Raw genomic sequence first — 22,469 nt, forward strand, 5'->3', positions numbered from 1 at the left:
CATTCTAGATCAACCTAACGAGCACTATATAAAATTCTATCAATGGAATAAATAAAATATAATCGATTAGACCCATAAAAAAATTTCGCGAATTCGCGGGTCTTAAGCTAGTAATTATAATACTACGTATATAATATAAATACAAATATAAATGAATTTAAGAAAAATCAAATTATCAATTAAATTAAATTGAAGCGATGTAACATTGTAATAACTTGAATGACCTGAAATCATCTATTTGATAGATCATGATATATTTGATTAATTGAACTTACAAACAATTACAATTCAACAATTGATCTAACAATTGAACAGCACAGAACAATTGAACAGCCATCGTGTGATGACCCGTCTAAATCCCTTTGGACGAATAAATCATTCAACGATTTCACAGTGAGGTACTGACCTCTACATGATACGTTTTGTAAACATTGCATTCTTTTAAAAAGACACACCATAAATGAATATCAAATTCTAAGGTTTTTGACATTTGATTATTTCTACATATAGACAATCACCATAAATAATAGTTTACAATACTACAACCGTTGATAATGCAGTCAAAATAAGATACATGGTGATGATTTTGTGAATGCAACGTTTTCTTGAATAAAGCATGTATGACTCCATGCACATAGCTTGTATAACATATAAGCAAACAGCGGAAGACTTCTAGGAACCTGAGAATAAACATGCTTAAAAGTGTCAACACAATGGTTGGTGAGTTCATAGTTTTAATATTGCGCATAATCTGTATATAAAGGTGGATCACAAGATTTCAGTTGTTTCATCCAGAAACGTTTATCAAAATATTCTACGAAATTGAGCACCCTGGTAACTAAACTTTAACGTTATAATAAGAACCCATGTTTTAACATACATGCAACCAACATGTACAATACACGCAATCCAACGTGTACTAAACTCAAATAGCATACGTCTGTTTTATAGTTCAGGCTAGGGTTTCTATACCTGGAACAGACGGGGATGTCAAGCCTTATGGATCCATATATAACTACTCGCGCCCACCAGTTCTTATAATCGGCAATTACTAGTTACCAAAGCTAAGGGATTTTCGGTTCAAACTCGGTGTAGAATTTAGTATGTACTTGTATCCATTGCGTTTAAAATAAAGTGCATGTATTCTCAGTCCAAAAATATAGATTGCAAAAGCAATTAAAAAGGGAGCATATGAAACTCACCTTAGCAGCACATAAGGTCATTCACCGAAATGTGACCGAAACTCGGAATGTAAAATAACCGTATATCTCAACCTTGAGAACATATGTTGGTCAATACATGTCTAACAAGCTAGGTCTGGTCATGGTGTATCACAATCCTAATGCTCGAGACTGACATGCAAAAGTTAACAAAAGTCATCTCAAAAGTCAACCTGACCCAATATGATCTTTAAATCTATACATGTTTATTATATTAACATAATATAAGTCTTGATAATTGAACGAATTTATATTTTATCAAACTCAAAATATTATTTATTTCAGGAGCTATATTATATTTGAATTATCATGGCAATCAAAAATATTTTATTATTTCACATAGTTTTCTAATACTTTAAAAATCAGATTATAGTGTTTATAAAGTTTTAAAACATGATAAGACAATCAACTTTGACAATTGTTCAACAAAATGAGACGTGCCTTATATAGAAATTCATTTACTCGATTAATAATATCTAAAAAATCCAATTTATCAATCTCATAGACAGGTTGTTTAAATATTAATTTGAAGTTTCAAACACAATTTCAATTAACGTCAAACATAATTCAGTTGACCATATCTTTTAATCCGTTCATCGAAATCACGCAATTTCTAAATGAAAAGTTATTAATTTTTCGATAGCTTTCCAACGACATGCATATCATACACTTTATATCAGTAGCATATGTATCAAATTCGTGATTCATCATAAAACTATTTAACGACGACATTTAGCATACAAGTATGCATAAACATATATACTCGAGCACTAGACATGGATACCCTATTAATATATAAAAGATAAGATATGAATGCTCACGTATCAATATTGTGATTCAATATTGCAGGGAAAGTACGTAGACGTAACGATAGTAGACGACTGTATGGTTGGCCTTGGATTCAAGAACAATACCCGAAACAATACCCAATTATTATTAAACTTAGATTAAACTTAAAATTATAAATATAAATATATAATATATCTTACAGAGGAAAGAAAGTGTGAAAGAGGTGCCCAAAATTCATCGAGCAAACTGGCTTTTTATAGCAAAATTCTGAATACTGTATCCCATGCGATCGCATGGGCTTATAGTGTATTTGCCATGCTATCGCATGGCAGCCCTGGCCAGCTCACTTTGCCTTGTCTTTTTGTTTGTCCACATAATTTTTAAATATATATATATAATATATATATAATTTATATTAATTATATATATATATATATATATATATATATATATATATATATATATATATATATATATATATATATATATATATATATATATATATATATATTATATTCTCGGGTATAGGTGACTTGTAATTTTAGTTCCGATTACTTGTACGTTGTCACTTGACTTATGTCCAGGTTTCGGATTTTCGAACGTTACTTCGTATGCTTTAATAACATGTACTTTACGTTTCGCGACGTGTACCTTTGTCAAAATATAGACTTATATTACCAATAACTATATTACCCGAAGTGTATCTTGTACGTTCGAGTGTTTTGGTCATTTGCATCTATAAATTAACGTCTTAATATATAATAATGTTATTTTAAATCAAAACGTTTTATATCTAAGTTAATATTATATTTTATAACATTTGTAAAATATACATACATTTTCATTATGAAATAGTGTTTTACTGTAGCAAAATGATTTTTACTGTAGCAAATAGTAGTTTTCGAAAACACTGTAGCTGTTCGGGTACTGTAGCAATTCGAAAATACTGTAGCAAATTAGTGTTTTACTTGTTCATCTTAAATGTTTTAGTTAACTTATCTAAATATCAATCGAATCAATAAACGAATGTTATTATCATTTACTAAATAACTTGAAATTATATATATGTATATATCTTTATTTAATATACATAAATCAGTTTTTTTAAATACACATTGCAAGTTATTTATAATTAATTTTAATAATTAATATTCCAACTTATTGTGTATATATATATATATATATATATATATATATATATATATATATATATATATATATATATATATATATATATATATGACGCCCCGTACTAAATCAACATGTACGGACCATCAACAACAGGATCATTACAAGGTCAAACACTATATGTTGTTTCAAAAGAGTTTGCATTCATAATAAAAGTGATGTCTTAACCAACATCAAATGTTTAACAACCCAAAAGTATGCTTCTACGAATAGCAAGCATAAGTATTAGTACGTGACCCATAGGTCGTTACAAATATATCGTTCAAAAGTATCATGTTTGAATGCAAAATAACGTTTCATGCGGTGACATCTCTAATAAGCGCAGCGGGTGTCTACAAAGCATGACTAGTATAGCGGAAGCAAGCAAACCTTAAGCACCTGAGAAAAACATGCTTAAAAACGTCAACACAAAGGTTGGTGAGCTATAGTTTAAGTATAACAGTAATGTAAGTAGGCCACGAGATTTCAGTGCTACCAAGAGCGTTTCAAAACAGTAATTCAAATCCGTATGTTTAAGTATATGCTTAACCTTGGGCACTCGGTAACTAACTTAACGTTTAATAATATATCACCCCCTGAAAGTACATTTAGCAAGTGTGTATGTTTACGAAGTATTAAACACTCGTTAAATGCTAGCGCGACTAGCCCGAGTGGGGATGTCAAACCCTATGGATCCATATCTAAGATTCGCGTTCACCGGTTCAAAAACCAATGACTAAACGTTACCGAGCTAAAGGGAATGTTTCTGCCGTTATATAACCCACACATATATAAAGTTTAAGTACTCATGCCTAGTATATAAAACATAAAATCCGCATGTATTCTCAGTTCCCAAAATAAGTTAAAGTAAAAAGGGAATGCTATAACTCACAATGATAAAGTAGCGGTAAAGTATGACTCGGGAAAAGTAAGCAAGTATGTAGGTTGTCCAAACAGGTCCTCAACCTAAGTCAAATATCACTAGGTCAGTAAATCGTTCCAATAGGTTTAAGTGTATGTAAATTAGGTCTTAAAGGTCATCATCATTCATCATCAAACAAAAGGTGTAAAGTAAGTTTCGTTCATGAAAGAAGTTTAAAACAAAGGCTGACTTCGGTCAGTCACCACGGCCTCAATACCTACTAAAATAAGGTGAGACCAGTGGCCATGGCTCCTTATATGAGTCCTTTAGTTGTGGTAAAAATTTCAGAACCAAACTCGTCTTCGTTTGACTGTGGCGACGGTTTAAGTGCGAGTAGGTTTGAATTTTCTGCACAACGTTAAATGGACCTAGTGACGATCGGAGGGCCATAAATCCTAAACCGTAACTCGGATTAAGACGAGTCCTATATGAAAAGTTATCTACTCGAACAGAGATATCTGAAAATCATCTTTACAGTAGCTCAGGTCATACGGGTCAGACACAGAAACAGTAAAACAGTAATGTCAGTAGGTTCCGGTGGTTCTTGGTGCTCGATGCTTATCATGGTTCTCATCCTTGATGCATATAGCTTCAAGTGTACAACTCGTTGATGTGTTTGCATCATTTTCACCAAGGTTTGACCATCATAACCCAAGTGTAAGTCTAAGACATGAAGCACAACTCACTTAAGTGTTGCAAGTGTTTTGATGAACCAAAGTTACATCAAAGTCTTAGATTCAACACATACATGGAATGTAAAAGTAATATTAAGTTACAACTTGAAAATAAACTTATAAAATCAAGATCTTAAGTTGTAGAACATAGTTCTTAGTTAGATCTTGAAGATCCTAGACCCAAAAGTCTAGATCTAACATAAGTGTACCAAGTTATAATTAAAGAAAGCTTACTTACATGTTCTTGAACTTTTAAAGTTAACTTTTAGTTCAAGATTAATGAGATCAAAGTTAACTAGTAATACTTGACCAATCTTAACCAACAAACATGAATTTAAAGTGCATAATATAAAGAAACAAGCTAAGTAAACAAGTAACTAGTTCATGGGTTGTTCATACTTTAAAGATTCAAAACAAAGTTTGATCTTTAAGAATGTAAACTTTAAGTTTACAACATGACTTACAAGTAATGATTTCACAACTCATGAACTTAAATCTTTTTAAAGCATTATATGTAGAACATAAACTAAAGAGTTTTGTTCTTGTATGTCTTGTAAGAACAAGATAAATGAAGAATCAAACTAACAAGTTTGCTTCTTAGAAAATAGTAAGTAAACAACAACAACAACAACAACAACAAGTAACAAGTAATCAACAAACAAATGATGATGATGTAGCTTAAAGGCTACGGTTTTTACAAGGAGGAAAGAAGAGAAATAAACATCTTACTTACAAGAAAAAGAGAGAAAAGTTGAGAGAGTTTGAAGTGGTGCTTGTATGTGTGTGTGTGTGTGTAAAAATGAAAGAATGCAAGTAACATGTAACAAAATTTTGAAAAAAGAACTCCTCTTTTGCTAGCTAAAGGGGACGGTTTCATCAAAAAAAAAAAGGGAGGGAAGTGTCCACAAGTTCTTAGCATGTAAAGGCTCCAAAAAGATGGTTATTAAGGGCGTGTTCATGGGAAAAAGGTGATAACTAGATTCCAAGTCTTTAAACTAACTAGTTACACTTAAATGGACTACTTACATGTAGTATTGGGCTAATAAGTCCACTAAAGAAGTAGGGTGGGCTTCTTAAGTCCACTAATACTAATAAAAGCCCAAGTTCAAGTAATTTAACAATTAAATCCAACAAAACCCAAGTAATTAACTAATAACCTTAGTTAATTAAAATAATTAAAAAAAACTTAATCATGAATGTAAATAATATTCAAAAATATTATTCGTTAAAAGTTCGTGTGTCACAAAGACGTGTCGGGCATCCAAAAGTCATGTACGGTTAATCATGGCAACAAGTAAATGTAATAACATACATTCGTTAAATCACACGTATTAATAATAAACATTATTAATTAAGGATGGAAAAACCAGGGTCGTTACAATATATATATATATATATATATGTCTATTTATAAATAGATGTTCGTGAATCGTCGGTCAATAGTCAAAGGTTAACTGAATATATAACATTAGTTCAAAAATTTTGAGAATCAATATTACAGACTTTGCTTATCTTGTCGAAATCATATAAAGATTACGTTTTAAATTTGATCAGAAATTTCCGAGTTGTCACACATCGTAATCCTTAATGTGAATTGAAATCATAATTGATTTGAGGTCAAAGACCCTAAATCCTCATTTGAAGTTATTGTACAACAAAATTTAGTAATTGATTTAGTAATGTATTGTAGTTTAATGTATAATAGTTAAATTAAATGTAAAGATAATTTACTAAGGGAAAATGGAGTCTGTTACTCTAAAAAATAGAGTAGTATTTTTTAGATTTCTTTAATTTTTTAGCTAAAATTTTAAATAATTTGAATATCTATTCGATATTTTTTATTAAATATAAAGTTAACTCAATATCTATAATCTATAATTTATGAGTAATTGTTGTTTGCATTGCCAACTACTAATTTCAATTATTGAAATACAAATTAATGTTCATTTTGTAACAAAGACATTAGCTGCACTTATCGGCAACCATAAACACTCGGAAGGAACATCTAATATTACAACAGTTCGCAAGAAGGCAATCCCTCGAAAAGTTGACATCTTTATATTGAGATCGAGTATGGGAAGAATTCCATTAATATCAGAACTAGACAAAAGATGTATCGATTTCGATACGATCTTATGCCCGATTTGCAGCTCAAACTGTTGGCTACATTATGATGCAATGCCCTGCAGTTGCTAGAATTTGGGAACTTTTATTAAATTGGTGAATTGTGCTTTTGATTAATATTTCAACCTTGGACGAGGCTTTCAAAGATGATCAAAGCATCGCAAATATTTCGTTGGATAAAATCATAAGACAAACAACAAAATGAATATGTGGATACACAATTTGAAAATTTAGGAATCTCAAGCTTTTTTCAGAATAAGGATTGAATACCTTCGATAACCATATCCGACATTCAAGTTTATAGTTTTAATTAGATTTTGAAAAGTCTTAAATGACGTCGTTGGAACGACATCAATAGTTGATCATCCTTGAATATTTCGTATCGTCGGTAAATCGATGTATAGGTGTTATATGTGATATGGGTGCATAATAATAATAATAATAATAATAATAATAATAATAATAATAATAATAATAATAATAATAATAATAATACTTTTTGCTTAAAAAAAAAGTTAATCATGAATCAAAAAGTAAATAAAAATATAAAGTTGAGGTTAATTAGAAGAAAAAACATTATGTACTATGAAAACCCACCCGACCCATTTTGTAAAATCGTATACATTATTGCAGCCTTTCACAACTGTTTACTTTAGCTCCCGCCGCTTAAACCCTGCAACTTCAGGTAAACTAATACTCCTATTTTTCATTATACTCTACACACACAATCAAATTTATATGTATATAATCATGCGCAACTATTCTTATAACTCAATGATATCTCCAATTTTCGAGAGTCGGTGTATTATCAACTAAATAGTAGTCAACATATGTAACTGTAGTTTATTTGTTAGGGTTTAGTGTGTTTTACTCCGGACTTGAATTTACTGCCGCTAGGGTTTAACTATAAAAACTACTCCGTAGTTTATTAGTTGTTGTTTTGCTATGCTCTCAAATTAAACGAATAGCTCAAAAGTTGTGACTTTTGTGTTCACTGGTTTTGCAATTAGGGTTCATGTAATTTGATTTACCTGTTAAAATTTACCCATGTATGTGTAAATACTAACTCATTGTATTCTTGTATAATCAGTGCAGCATAAACTAAGGCCCTGAATTATTTTTAAGTAATTATATACTGAATCAGTATGGCCTCGGTGACGTTGAAAAAGAATTATCGATGTGTTCCGGCGTTGCAACAGTTTTATTCTGGTGGACCGTACGCCGTCTCATCAGATGGATCGTTTATTGCGTGTGCGTGTAACGACACCATAACTATAGTTGATTCTTCTAGTGCTGCAATTAAGTCCACCATTGAAGGTGATTCTGAGCGAGTTACTGCGCTAGCTATTAGTCCTGATGACAAATTTCTCTTTTCGGCCAGTCATAGTCGTCAAATTAGGGTTTGGGATCTTGAGTCTCTTAAATGTTTGCGGTCTTGGAAGGTAAATTTGCAATTTTATTTTTCACTAGTTGATTGCTCAATGGGCTTATTACTTTACTTTCTTGTAATAAATGATAGATAATAAATAATTAAATAGTAATAGTAATAATTGTATTATTGCAGGGTCATCAGGGTCCCGTAATGGATATGGCATGTCATGCTTCGGGTGGATTGCTCGCAACTGCCGGATCCGATCGTAAAGTACTCGTGTGGGACGTTGACGGAGGATTTTGTACGCATTTTTTCAAAGGACATGAAGGGGTTGTGACTAGTGTGATTTTTCATCCTGATCCTAATCGTTTACTGGTAAGTTATTATGATTTAGAGTTATTGTGTGACATTGATGAAAAGTCTTTTAAATGATTAATTAAGTAACTTCAATTTGTTCACTTAGTTATTTTCTGGAAGCGATGATACAACTGTAAGAATTTGGGATCTTACAAGCAAGAAATGTGTTGCAACTTTAGAGAGACATCGTTCATCGGTGACTTCCATTGCTATAACGGAAGATGGATGGACTTTGTTGAGCGCTGGAAGAGATCAGGTATTTTAAGTTGAAGGACAAAATTGCTAACATAGTCGCTGTGTTTTTACATTTAAGCTTAAATAGTTACTGCCAATTATTTGATGCACGATTAGTCACTAAATTAACGTTTTAGTCCCAAATTCATTCCTTAACCTAACGACACTTAACAGCCCGTTAAGTTCCAGTCATGTGTTACTCGCTACAACTAAAATCAAAGATAGTTGGGAGAAAGTTAATTCAGGCTTACTCGACTCGACCCATATTCATCATATATTTTTTCTTTTCATATTTACTTAGGTGTATAGACTGTAGGTCCACCTTTTTCATTATTGTACATTAGATATTTTTCAGTTAAAACCTAAATTTTGCAATGCCACGGTTAATATGATGTAAGCACATACTGGTAAATTTTGAGTGCCTCCAATGCAACAGCACACGATACAGGATGTCCAGAATAGGTAAATCCATGACTAAGTGCACCTAACAGATAAAATTGTTAGTTAATTTAATTTCTGATCCTGATGAAAATCACTAGTAAATTGGACTGCCTTTCGAGAGTTTACCTAGTTTATTGCTCTGCGAGGTATGACATCTGCAACTTTGGGGCTAACAAGAACAGCTGCAATGGACACGTTCGCAGAGGAAAGAGCCTGAAATATCAGATCAAAATTTTGATAAACTTTTAGTTTTATCTTTCTGAAATTCCATTGTCTATTCTATCATCAAAATTAAAGGTGGCAAAATGTTCCGGTTGGTTAACATGTCAAATCGGGTCAGATCGGTTGCGGAGACACTTTTCTGACCAAAATTGTATTTTAATTATATATTAAATTAAATATAATCAGTATGACAAGATCAGGCTATGATGAGTGTTTGAGGAATCTACCATGGCTAAGGAGACAAGATCAGGCTGAATATTATACTTATCACATCCAAACATAGTTCCAAGCCTCCAAATGCACATATTACCTATAAAAACGTGCAAATTGATTATGAAAAATACATCACATATACAAGATGTCAATTCTCAACAAAGTGATGAACTCCAGTACTACCTCATATGCAATGAATAGAATATCGTATTTTTTTAACAATAACCTGGATCTGTATAGGGGTTAATAAGACCAGATATTATTACCACCGAAGTTTGGCTTGAGTGGTATGGGGTGTGACCACTGCCATCCAGGTTCGATTCTCACTCCAAGCAGGGAGTTTCCAACCTTTGATGTTACTGCCAACATCAATGCGATTTGGGAAGGTCTCTGGTGGGTTCCCATCGGAGATGGTACTGCCAACATCTTCGCGAATTGGGTTTCCTCCTAACGCGTGTGTGGGTGACGAATGAGAGCATTCGATGTCGATATCGCCGTTCAAAAAAAAAAAAAAAACTCTTATATAAAAGATACAAGATGAAGTATGATAGTCTTATGATTAAAACAACCTTCTCAAAATAACCTTCTGGTGGTGGTATCACGCCTCCAGCTTCCATTACTACTTCAGCAATGAATGCAGCAATCTGAAATCAACAAACAGGTCCTGTGATATACAACTAACACTACAATCTTTGGGTATCATTAATATCCTTATGTAATACCGTCTTGGGGCCCTCTTTGAATGTTAATAACAGATAAAAGGTGAATAAACAGATAAACAAACCTGTCAGATGAAATCGCCAATAATGGAGGCAATCGGTATGCAATACAAATGGAGTAGGCAGATCAAACTTCTGATGCAATGCTGGAAGGCGGGAAAAGTCTTACATGTGAAGCACGTTCCACAAAAATGGAACTTAACGGACTGTTAAGTGTCGTTATGTTAATGGATAAATTTGGGACTAAAACGTTAATTTAATGACTAATCGTCCAGCAAATAATTTGCAGTGACTATTTAAGCTAAAATGTAAAACACCGGGACTATTTTAGCAATTTTGTCTTTAAATTATTTATTTATCTGATGTTTTTTTTATTATTTTATATATCATCGTCTCATACAATTTCTTGTTATTATGATGTTCCGTTGTACTTGTTTCTCTATCTGAAATCGAAAAACTGATGTGCTGATAACTCCAGGCTGTAAACTTGTGGAACCTTCATGACTACAGTTGCATTATGGGTGTACCTACAAATGAGGCAATTGAAGCTCTATGTGTTATTGGTAAAACGTCTCCGTTTATTTCGTGTCTACAAGAGAAAAAAATTAGCGATCAGGCATTTCAGTTTGTCACGGTTGGTGAACATGGGCTTGTGCGCATATGGAATTCTCAAGGGTAACAAATTTTATTTGTTATTGTTAACATGTATAGAAACGGATGCATATTTATATGATATTGATGATGATAATCTTGATATGCAACAGTTCTACTGCAGTGTGCTTATTTCAGCAGGCATGTTCGGATGTTACAATCTGTAAAGATGATGAAGATGAAGCTAAACGAGGTTTCACATCTGTTATGATGTTGCCTTCAGGTCAAGGGTTATTATGTGTAACTGCTGATCAGGAGTTCCTTTTTTATTCCCCGACCGAATCTGAAGGAACTTTTCAGTTAAATCTTACCAAGAGACTTGTTGGATACAATGAGGAGATAGTGGACATGAAGTTTTTGGGTGTTGAAGAACAATATCTTGCTGTTGCTACAAGTGTTGAACAGGCATGTTGCTTAAATTATTATATTGTGTTCGTTTATTCATGTCAGATATAGTTTTTGATGTTTAATATGATGGTGTATACTTGCAGGTACGAGTGTATGATATTGCCTCGATGTCTTGTTCGTATGTATTGTCTGGCCACACCGATATTGTGTTATGTCTTGACACATGTACAACAAGCTCTGGAAGAACATTAATTGTAACCGGGAGCAAAGATAACACGGTGAGCTTTCTTTTTTGGTTTTACATTAGTTTATTTGATAGTTGATTTTTTTGACAGTGTACTTGTCTTTGCAGGTAAGATTATGGGATCCGAGCAGCCGAAGCTGCATTGGAGTAGGAAGAGGTCATATGGGAGGCATTGGAGCTGTTGCTTTTGCAAAGAAATCGTTTAATTTTTTTGTTAGTGGTAGCAGGTAAAGCTGATGCAAATATCATGTGATTCGTGTTACCTTTCACATTTTTATGAATTTCTTTTTTCTGCTGGTATAAAGTGTATATGTATATGTATGTATGTATATTTATGGATTATGTCTTCTGTAGTGATCTTACCCTCAAGGTATGGAACTTAGACGGCCTTTCGGATGATGTGAATGATGCTTCTAGTTTAAAAACTAAAGCAGTTACCGCAGCCCACGATAAGGATATCAACGCTCTAGCTGTTGCACCGAATGACAGTCTTGTTTGTAGTGGGTCCCAGGTAGGTCAATTACCTATTGCAAACATTCAAGTTATTTTCTTTGTGACTAGATGTGGCTGAATGGGGGAGTAGCATAGTAAGAAGGGTTTGGGTTGAAACTGATAGGGTGCACATACTCATTCTGCCATGATGCCATGTGTTAAGAGTTAACTAATATATATTTACTTAGGGAAACTTTTGATCTGATTTGTTTTATCCTTTTAAATTGAGACAAAATAAGATGCATGTGCATAACTCAAATCAACACTCTGATAAGTAAAATAAATTGGTTAACTTTGGTACCATTATTTGTGCTTTAAATGTCTAGCAGACGACAAATTATTTGACAACCAGCACACATATTATATGGTTGGTTTACTATATGTTTCATATCTTCTATTTATAATTATAATAATAATAATAATAATAATAATAATAATAATAATAATAATAATAATAATAATAATAATAATAATAATAATAATAATAATTATTATTATTATTATTATTATTATTATTATTATTATTATTATTATTATTATTATTATTATTATTATTATTATTATTATTATTATTATTATTATTATTATTATTATTATTATTATTATTATTATTATTATTATTATTATTATTATTATTATTATTATTATTATTATTATTATTATTATTATTATTATTATTATTATTATTATTATTATTATTATTATTATTATTATTATTATTATTATTATTATTATTATTATTATTATTATTATTATTATTATTATTATTATTATTATTATTATTATTATTATTATTATTATTATTATTATTATTATTATTATTATTATTATTATTATTATTATTTGTTTTCCTACTGTGTCTATTTTTGAACTTGAACTTTCTATGATCAGGATCGTACCGCCCGTATTTGGAAGCTTCCAGAGTTAACTCCTGGTGTTGTACTCAAAGGGCACAAAAGAGGAATTTGGTCCGTAGAATTTTCACCAGTTGATCAGTGTGTTATAACTGGGTCCGGGGACAAGACCATAAAGATTTGGGCTATATCAGATGGTTCTTGTTTAAAAACATTTGAAGGACACACATCGAGTGTATTTAAAGTCCAATTTCTTACTCGTGGGACTCAGTTTGTTTCTTGTGGTAAGAAGCGTTTCATCTTCTATTTAAAACCCATCATCGTAATGTTCTTTTTTTGTGATTGTTAGACCTGATAGATAATATTGCGTTATGTAGGTGCTGACGGTTTGGTAAAGCTCTGGACTGTTAAGACAAATGAGTGTGTAGCAACTTATGATCAACATGAAGACAAGGTTAGACGTTGATCTCGTTTGCATTATTGTTCAACTAAATGAGGCAAATTTGGGATATGTTATATCGTGAACATGTCAAATAGATAAACATTAAAGGCTAATTTAAATTGTAAGGAAACGGGGTAAACAATTCAATACTTGTTTACAGCATACACTCGTGTTTACGATTAATCATATGTAAGTACCCACCAAGGTTGCAAATATTGCTACTTGGGGATTACTCGGTCTGTACTTTCCAGTGAGTATTCGGAAACTCGGGTAGTACTTGGATGTTGACCAAGTTTGACTTTGACCGAGTTTTGACCAATTTTGACTGATTTTTCGAGTAATCCCGAGTTTTGGCCGAGTTTTGACCGATTCTTCTAGTTATTCTGAATTTGACCTTGTTTGACCGAGTATTCGCCGAGTAATTCCGAGTTCTTCAACACTTGCCCACCTGTAAACTCAGGAAAATGTCAGCGGGTCAACCAGACCCAATTTTACCCATCCTAATAATTTACCTGTTTGTCTTATGGTATGCTTTTTTTAGGTATGGGCGTTGACCGTTGGAAAGAAAACTGAAATGTTGGCCACTGGTGGCAGTGATGCTGTGATTAATTTGTGGCATGATTCTACTGCTGCAGATAAAGAGGATGAGTTCCAGAAAGAGGTAACATATTTAACCACTTAATTTGCTCAATACATTGTTCTTTTATTTATACGGGTGACATTTTATTCAACCTCCAGATTAAAGAATGTGAAAATGTTTAGATGATTTTTTTGTTGCTGTATATTAATGGAGTTGGAAAATTCTTTGGTTATGCAGGAGGAAAGTATATTAAAAGGTCAAGAGCTTGAAAATGCTGTATTAGATGCCAACTACACCAAGGCTATTCATCTCGCGTTTGAGCTTCGTAGGCCACACAAGCTGTTCGAGTTATTTGGCGCACTTTGCCGGTAATAACGAGAGTAGCCTAGAATAATATAATTTTTTAAATTTTGATCTTTATCTTTATACTTGTAAATTAGGTTGATTTATGTTGGCCAACTGGTTCAAAGTGGCAAACAAGTTGAATGTTTACCGATTAGTATATACCCATGACTTGTTTCGACCCATTACCCAACTCGATCCATTTGGACCTGTTTAAAAATCTGGCCCGTTTGACCCATCACCCATTCCATCCCAAAACCGTGTTGACACGTTACCCAAACCCACCCAACTTGACCCGTTTGCTAGGTATAAGCATAACTATAACCAAAATATGCTGCAGGAGGGAAGATGCGAAAGATCAAGTGAAGAAAGCTCTGGGCGTTCTCAGCACGGAAGAATACCGTCAATTGTTGGAGTATGTTAGAGAATGGAACACGAAGCCAAAACTCTGCCACATTGCCCAGTTTGTCCTTTTTCAGGTTTTCACCGTTCTTCCACCTACAGAAATCGTTGAGGTATCCACTTTATCTTTGTAACAAGTTCTTTAGTCTCGATTTAGTTAAACTTTTCGTTAATTGTGACTTCAAGTTTCAGAATTTATAAAAAAACCACTAAATTACGGTTTTTTCTTTTTCTGTTTGTAAGATGAAAGGCGTTGGAGAACTTCTTGAAGGACTGATTCCATATTCGCAAAGACATTACAGCAGGATAGACAGATTAGAAAGGAGTACATTCCTGTTGGATTACACACTTAACGGGATGTCAGTTATCGAACCCGAACCAGAAATGGGTGTTGTCGATGACCCAAAAGACAAGTCTGAGGTGGATCTTATGGAGGTTGCAACTGAAGGGCAAGAACAAGCTGATGTAGAAGGTTCAAAGAAACGTTATTCGAAGAAACGCAAGTCTCACAAATTAAATGGATCGAACAAGAAAGTGAAGGCGTGATCTTCTCAATGTTATGGGTATTTCTGGAAATGACTTGTTAATTTGTTCGTTTTCGTTGTTCTGGAATTTTGTAAGAGCTCTGGAGCAACAATTCATTGTGTTTGTTTTGTGTTCTTAAAATAGTGCAACGCTTGATTAGGTGTTTTTCTATAGAGAAAATTGGACCATTGGTCCCTGTGGTTTACGTGAAATGGAGTATTTGGTCCATGAACTTCATTTTCGGTGTCGTTAGTCCTTGTGGTTTTTATGACCGGTGTGAATGGTCCCTATTTCGAACGACCTTTTAAATCTTCCGTCAAATGGAAACACATGACAAATATGTGATGGGTAAAATCGTTCGTTAACATAAATTTATGTAATTAAAACCATTTTTCCTTCCACTATTTAAACCCACTTATCTACCTCATCTTCTTTCACCCTAATTTTTTAATTTTCATTCAATACTCTCGTTTGCTGAACACACCCAAGTTACAAACCCTAATTTGCGATGGTGGATTGTTGGTGTGGTCGTCGTGCAACAATAGTTTGTGCATGGACTGATAGTAACCCAGGTCGGAGGTTTTATGGGTGTCCACACCCAGGTCGAAGGTTTTATGGGTGTCCACAACAGGCAAATTTAAAACCCTACATTTGATGAAATCGAATCAATTGTGTGTTAACCCTAAATTCGAACGCAATTGGTATTGTAACTGAACTAATTTTAGTTTTTTTTTTATTTTTAAATAGAGGTCAAAGAGTAGGTTTATTGGTTGGTATGTTCCTCCAATGCGTGCTCATGCTGTTGAAATTATTCCAGGATTGTTAAGAAAGATCAATTTCTTGGAAGCAAAAGCCAAAGCTGCAAAAGCAAAAGCTAAAGCTACAGAAAAAGAAGCTTGGAACCTGAAAATTTTACTGTTTTTTAGTTGGTTAGGATTTGGTATTGTATTGTATCCATTATTAAAGTAAGTTAGATGGAATTTGGCTATGTTAGTATTTTATTTGGGTACCCTTTTGTAATGCACTTTCTGTTCCAATCTTTTGGGTTTGTTTGTAGTTGAATATGTATGCTTATCTTTTGGTGATAAATGAAATTTGCAGATAAGTTTAGTTGATGTTCATTGAGTTCCATACATACCTAAAGTGCAATAAACTGGTGGCATAGACTGGAATAAAACTAGTGCATTACAAACATAACAAGTGGCATAAACTGGAATAAACAGGAATAAAACTAGTGCAATAAACTGGAATAAAACTAGTGTTCCATACATACCAACTAAATTACAGTAATAGTTCCATAAACTAAACAAGTGCAAAACAAGTGCACTATATCAAGTGATCCATACATACCAACTTACCATAAACTAATAGAGTAAACATTACATAACCAATAAGTGCAAAACAAGTGCACCAAAATACCATAAAGACATTAAAGTACCAAAATGCATAACCATTACATTAAAGTACCAAAAACCAACAGACACATAGAATCCACCAAAAGAATTTACTCGTCTTTATTTCCACCAACCCCCAATTCAATATTCTCTTCAGGTGAACTTGACCAACTTTACCTTTGTCTGTATTCCCACTCTTTACTTTACCAATTGCAAAATTTGCAACATCACCCTGACATCTAACTGTAATTCGTCCCTTATCATTTTTAACAAGTTTCCTTCTATCTTCAACAACATGTAATCTAACAGCTTCTTTAACCACATCCTTTGTACCAAATTCCTGCCCCACATAAAAGAAAGTCTTACCCACAGTAGCATTTGATTCTTCCTGTTTCTGTAACTCCCTTATCTTTCTCCTCCTTTCACCTTCAAAACCATCTTCAGGTTCATCACCACTTTGAAACCCTTCAGTATCTATCATCTCTAACTCATGCTCTTCATCAGCACTAGCATCATTATCATCCAGGTCTTTACTTGCATTACCCATGAATTCACAATCTTTATCAATATTCTTCAGATACTCTTTCATGTCCGCCTCTACATCATTTATATAGGTATCTTCATCTACTATATAATCATCATCTAGAGGGTCATCTTCATCATCCAAAGAGTCATCATCATCCACTATTTTCTTTGGACTTTTCAATGTTTTAACTGTGTCTCATCATGCTCAACATAAACATGTATTTGCCTATGAATATCTAGAGTTTCTACATGACGTATCAGATTTATCACATCTAATCCATTACCTAGACCTTTTAAACCATAATCCAACAATGTATCTGCTCTTAGATAGTAGAACCACATCCTTCTTGCAACATCGTATCCTAAATCTTTTAAAAATTTCAAGCATAACTTTCAGTGAAAATTTATCCTTGTTTATACAATCAATATAAGATACCTTCCATCCCAAATACTGCCTATACGGAATATCAGTGAAACCTCCTCCATGATGGAACTTGATTGTGAAATAATTCTTATAATTCGTGCACATGTTATAGGTTACAATGAGATATATTTATAGTGCTAAATTAAGACGAATCCAAACACAATACGAAGTCCTAATTGCATTCCAATTCTGGCCTCAGAATTTCGCGCCCGCAACCCTATATCTCGTGATTGCGAGGTGATATGACCAAAACTGACGGTTTTATTTATGCGGTGTCGGTAAGTCGCAAAACATCGAAATCAGCTATCAGGAGGGGATAATAGTTTTAAATTTATATTTAGCGGGGCATAAATCTTACTACTCCATCCTATGGTGAGTAAGGGAAGTATGACCTAGGGTCGTATTTTTAAGAAGTCAGCAGAATCGAACCTATTAGCTTAGGATATTCCTAAAGTAGAGGAGTAGTTGTAAATTACCTAATTTTGGGTTTTCTAGTTTATAAAATAAAATAAAGTAAATGCGATAAAATTTGTAGTTCAGATAAGGTTAAAATAAGTGCATGTTATGACTTCGTTAGTTAAGATTATGATATGTTGGCTCATGAATAGGTAGTGACTTTGTATTTATTACACTGGTCCAATCCTTTATGAGTTTAAACAAATAATTCCTTAATTAACTATGAATCCCTTAAATGAGGTGCAATGCTTGAGACCGCGTTATGATGAAGTGTACTAATCGGCACTGACCGGGTTCCATGACCTTACTTAGCAGATGTACAGCTTACAACAACTGTTGTGCTTCAGCGTACACGTACGAAGTTTATATGCTTGGTGACTACACTAGCATGGTCTAGGACCGACAATGTACTATGGGCTTAGTTAGATGTTTCACTAAGAGAGTCCTCAGCCGGAATCCATAGCTCGGTGGACTTACTACAACCGGTGTGCCTCAGTCAAACTTGCGTTGTATCCGACATAATTCTCTTACCAAGGGGTGACACAGATAGTGTACTCCGAATCGGGGTTCGCGACTTCCCAATAACAGAGCCAATAACTACATTATATTAGTTGGAGCGATTGAGTTTAAAGCATAATCGGAAAGCATCTCGACAACATACACAGTCCATAATATTATTTCGGCATCATAACCAACTACATCATAGCATACACTAAAGATAACTACTCGCTAATCATTGTAACAATATCATAAACCATAATAATAGAAGACAATATCTAAAGATAAATGATAGAGGTACCAGTAGATTAAATGAGTTTCGAAAGTACAAAAGTGATAATTTCAAACTCTATACCGCTCATAATACAATTTTCGGCGTTCTTCTCCGGGCACTAAATTTTCCGCTCGGAGTCGGAGACCTTGAAAGTATGACTCTAATTATTGTAGTAAGAGAGAGAGAGAGAAAGAAGTAAATTGAAGTGTGTGGAAATTGGGATGACAAATGGCCCTTAAATAGAAAAGTTTTTGGCTGGAAATGGCTGGCAAGCCGGCGCCCATGCCCGGCGTGGGTGGCTGTTTCTTGGCAAGCCGGTGCTGGTACCCGGTGCCTGGCTGATTTGGCAAGCCGGCCCCATAGTGGCAAGCTGTCCTGGCAGGCCATTTTTGGGTGATGGTTTGCTGTTTTGCTTTGATTGTCTTGCTTGTTCCCGGGATCGTAACTTGATTTCCGGGGTCGTAACTTGTATTTCATTGTTTTCGCTCTAAAATCTTCGTTTTAGCTCCGTTTTACTTGATTCTTTTTGCATCGCCTTTGTAATTACTTAATCTACAAAATTAACCAACAAAGCGATTATTTTGGCGATAAAGTTTGAAACTTCATTATTTTTGGGATTTAATATCGAGGTAAAAACGTGACTTTTTAACCGATATTATGAGGCTTGATGTTTCAGCAACTGCTTGTTCAGCAACTGGTTGTTCGGTTTGATTCACGCGATCGCGAGGTTCTAGCTTCTTGTTTGTTTTTGTCGACTTTGCACTCAACATCTAACCCAAATGAGTAAAGAGAGAAGCTCGTCAAACTTATCTGTTAGGACTTGAAATTTTTTTCTTCAACTAATGTATTACTGAATTGAATTTGCACCTGATACTGATGAGAACGATTTCAGTCGTTAGTGTTGGAGTGATATTATCTTCTTCATATAAATATAAAATTAAGCGATATACATGCGTGACTTTGATCACTTCCACTTCCATCATATATACTAAAGTATAATTATCGTAAAAATACTATATAATTAGCTTTTCACGTGAGGCTTTAACTAATACCCAATTTATTGATGAGTTTACTTATATCAATTAATTGATAATTTACTCATAAGGATTTTAAGTTTTAACTACCAAAAATACATATTTTCTATTTACGGAGAAATGCTAACATCACATAATAATATTTATTATAAGTAATGCTTGAATAATCATTAATAAATTTATATCGCAGATAGTAAAAAAAAAAAAAAAGCCGCCCAGTGTTTTAATAATTATTAACCCTATATACTAATCAACACCAAGATTTTGATCGTTTTGCCCCAACCCCCCTAAAAATTCTGGCCAAAACGACAAGAAGGAAAAAAATGGGAAAAAAAAACCAAATCACCCCCCAAAATGTTGGGAAATTACGATCTCACTAATTCCCACCACCCAGCCCAACAATAATAGTAAAGAAATAAGAACAATACACAACACAAGAATTTAACGTGAAAACTCTAAAACATGAGAAAAACCGCGGGCCTCCAAAGAGAGAAATACACTATATCACAAATTGTTACAATGACATAGTCGACTCTCTTAAGCCAACGACACTCTCCAAAATATTTAACTAATGCCACTCTCAAACAAGGGTAAGAAAGAAAGAAATAATCAAATACTTAAAGTGTATTGATTGGTGCAATTTGGAATGAAGACTTAGCCCTCCTTTTATAACCAAGTCACATACCTCTAACTTTCTCCTCTCACCTATGTGAGATAACATCCTTCACAAAGTAACCATATCAATTTTTCTATCAAAAAATAAAACCAACAAATCTCCACATTTTTGATAGAAAAAGATAACCATACTTTAACATTATAAGGATAACTGATATAGATGCTTCCTCGACGACAACTTCAAGATCCTCATATTCATGCCTATGACATTATCTCCCAAGAGACAAAACTTGCATCTTTACCGAACATTGTCTAAACCGACAATCATTGTCATCACAGACAATCATAACTCTTAACAAGAATTATCATACTCCACCATTAAGAGTATAGCACTTAGAATATCACATTCCAAGCATTTCACCTCGGCACATGTTGTTGAACAACCAGCTGAAATTTTATGGTGCAACTTCCCTGTTTGGCTTTCCCGAAAGTCCCATCAGCTATAACATCAGTTTCCACCACACAACCTGCATCAACGCCAAACCAATGCCCATGTGTAATTGTGGAACCGCTAACGAACATCCCTTTCCACGGTGGCGTGGACACTGTAGTGACCCGAACTTTTCCATGTTTATATATATTAAATGAAATTGATATTTACATGATTAAGTGTTTCCAACATGTTAAGCAATCAAACTTGTTAAGACTTGATTAATTGAAATAGGTTTCATGTAGACAATTGACCACCCAAGTTAACCGGTGATTCACGAACGTTAACACTTGTAAAAACTATATGATGACATATATATGGATATATATATATATATATATATATATATATATATATATATATATATATATATATATATATATATATAGTTAACATGATATTATGATAAGTATGTATCTCATTAGGTATTTTAACAATGAGTTATATACATAAAATTGAGTTTATTGAATTAAGAAACTCGAAACGATATATATAACGATTATCGTTATAACAACGTCTTACTAAATACATATGAATCATATTAAGATATTGATACACTATGTTTAATCATGATAAATGATAAGTAAACATGTCATTAAGTGTATTAACAATGAACTACATATGTAAAAACAAGACTACTAACTTAATGATTTCGAAACGAGACATATATGTAACGATTATCGTTGTAACAACATTTAACTGTATATATATCATACTAAGATATATTAATATATCATAATATCATGATAATGTAATGATTTAACATCTCTTTAGATATAATAAACAATGGGTTAACAACATTTAACAAGATCGTTAACCTAAAGGTTTCAAAACAACATTTGCATGTAACGACTAACGATGACTTAACGACTCAGTTAAAATGTATATACATGTAGTGTTTTAATATGTATTTATACACTTTTGAAAGACTTCAAGACACTTATCAAAATACTTCTACTTAACAAAAATTCTTACAATTACATCCTCGTTCAGTTTCATCAACAATTCTACTCGTATGCACCCGTATTCGTACTCGTACAATACATAGCTTCTAGATGTATGTACTATTGGTATATACACTCCAATGATCAGCTCTTAGCAGCCCATGTGAGTTACCTAACACATGTGGGAACCATCATTTGGCAACTAGCATGAAATATCTCATAAAATTACAAAAATATTAGTAATCATTCATGACTTATTTACATGTAAACAAAATTACACATCCTTTATATCTAATCCATATACCAACGAACAAAAACACCTACAAACACTTTCATTCTTCAATTTTATTCATCTAATTGATCTCTCTCAGGTTCTATCTTCAAGTTCTAAGTGTTCTTCATAAATTCTACAAGTTCTAGTTTCATAAAATCAAGAATACTTCCAAGTTTACTAGCTCACTTCCAATCTTGTAAAGTGATC

At 33.1% G+C, this 22,469-nt stretch overlaps 1 protein-coding gene across 1 annotated transcript; it reads left to right on the top strand.

The window, feature by feature from the left end:
• Positions 1–7,497: 7,497 nt before the first annotated feature.
• On the top strand, positions 7,498–15,597 carry LOC139871373 (protein TORMOZ EMBRYO DEFECTIVE). Its single transcript, XM_071859092.1, has 15 exons — positions 7,498–7,581; positions 7,987–8,338; positions 8,461–8,643; positions 8,732–8,881; positions 10,933–11,129; positions 11,219–11,510; positions 11,597–11,731; positions 11,806–11,924; positions 12,052–12,208; positions 13,081–13,327; positions 13,421–13,497; positions 14,027–14,146; positions 14,303–14,433; positions 14,748–14,922; positions 15,053–15,597. Exons 2-15 carry the CDS (start codon positions 8,042–8,044, stop codon positions 15,353–15,355), a joined length of 2,583 nt encoding a protein of 860 aa, XP_071715193.1. The 5' UTR covers positions 7,498–7,581; positions 7,987–8,041; the 3' UTR covers positions 15,356–15,597.
• The last annotated feature ends 6,872 nt before the right edge of the window (positions 15,598–22,469 follow it).

The sequence above is a fragment of the Rutidosis leptorrhynchoides genome, chromosome 1 (assembly GCF_046630445.1).
Source record: "Rutidosis leptorrhynchoides isolate AG116_Rl617_1_P2 chromosome 1, CSIRO_AGI_Rlap_v1, whole genome shotgun sequence".
Taxonomy (NCBI): domain Eukaryota; kingdom Viridiplantae; phylum Streptophyta; class Magnoliopsida; order Asterales; family Asteraceae; genus Rutidosis; species Rutidosis leptorrhynchoides.

Excerpts from the sequence above, each read along its gene's own strand:
- LOC139871373 (XM_071859092.1), top strand. The coding sequence starts at position 8,042 with ATGGCCTCGGTGACGTTGAAAAAGAATTATCGATGTGTTCCGGCGTTG. Across the intron at positions 11,925-12,051 it reads TTTTTTGTTAGTGGTAGCAG|TGATCTTACCCTCAAGGTAT; the intron begins GTAAAGCTGATG and ends TGTCTTCTGTAG. Across the intron at positions 14,923-15,052 it reads CACCTACAGAAATCGTTGAG|ATGAAAGGCGTTGGAGAACT; the intron begins GTATCCACTTTA and ends TCTGTTTGTAAG.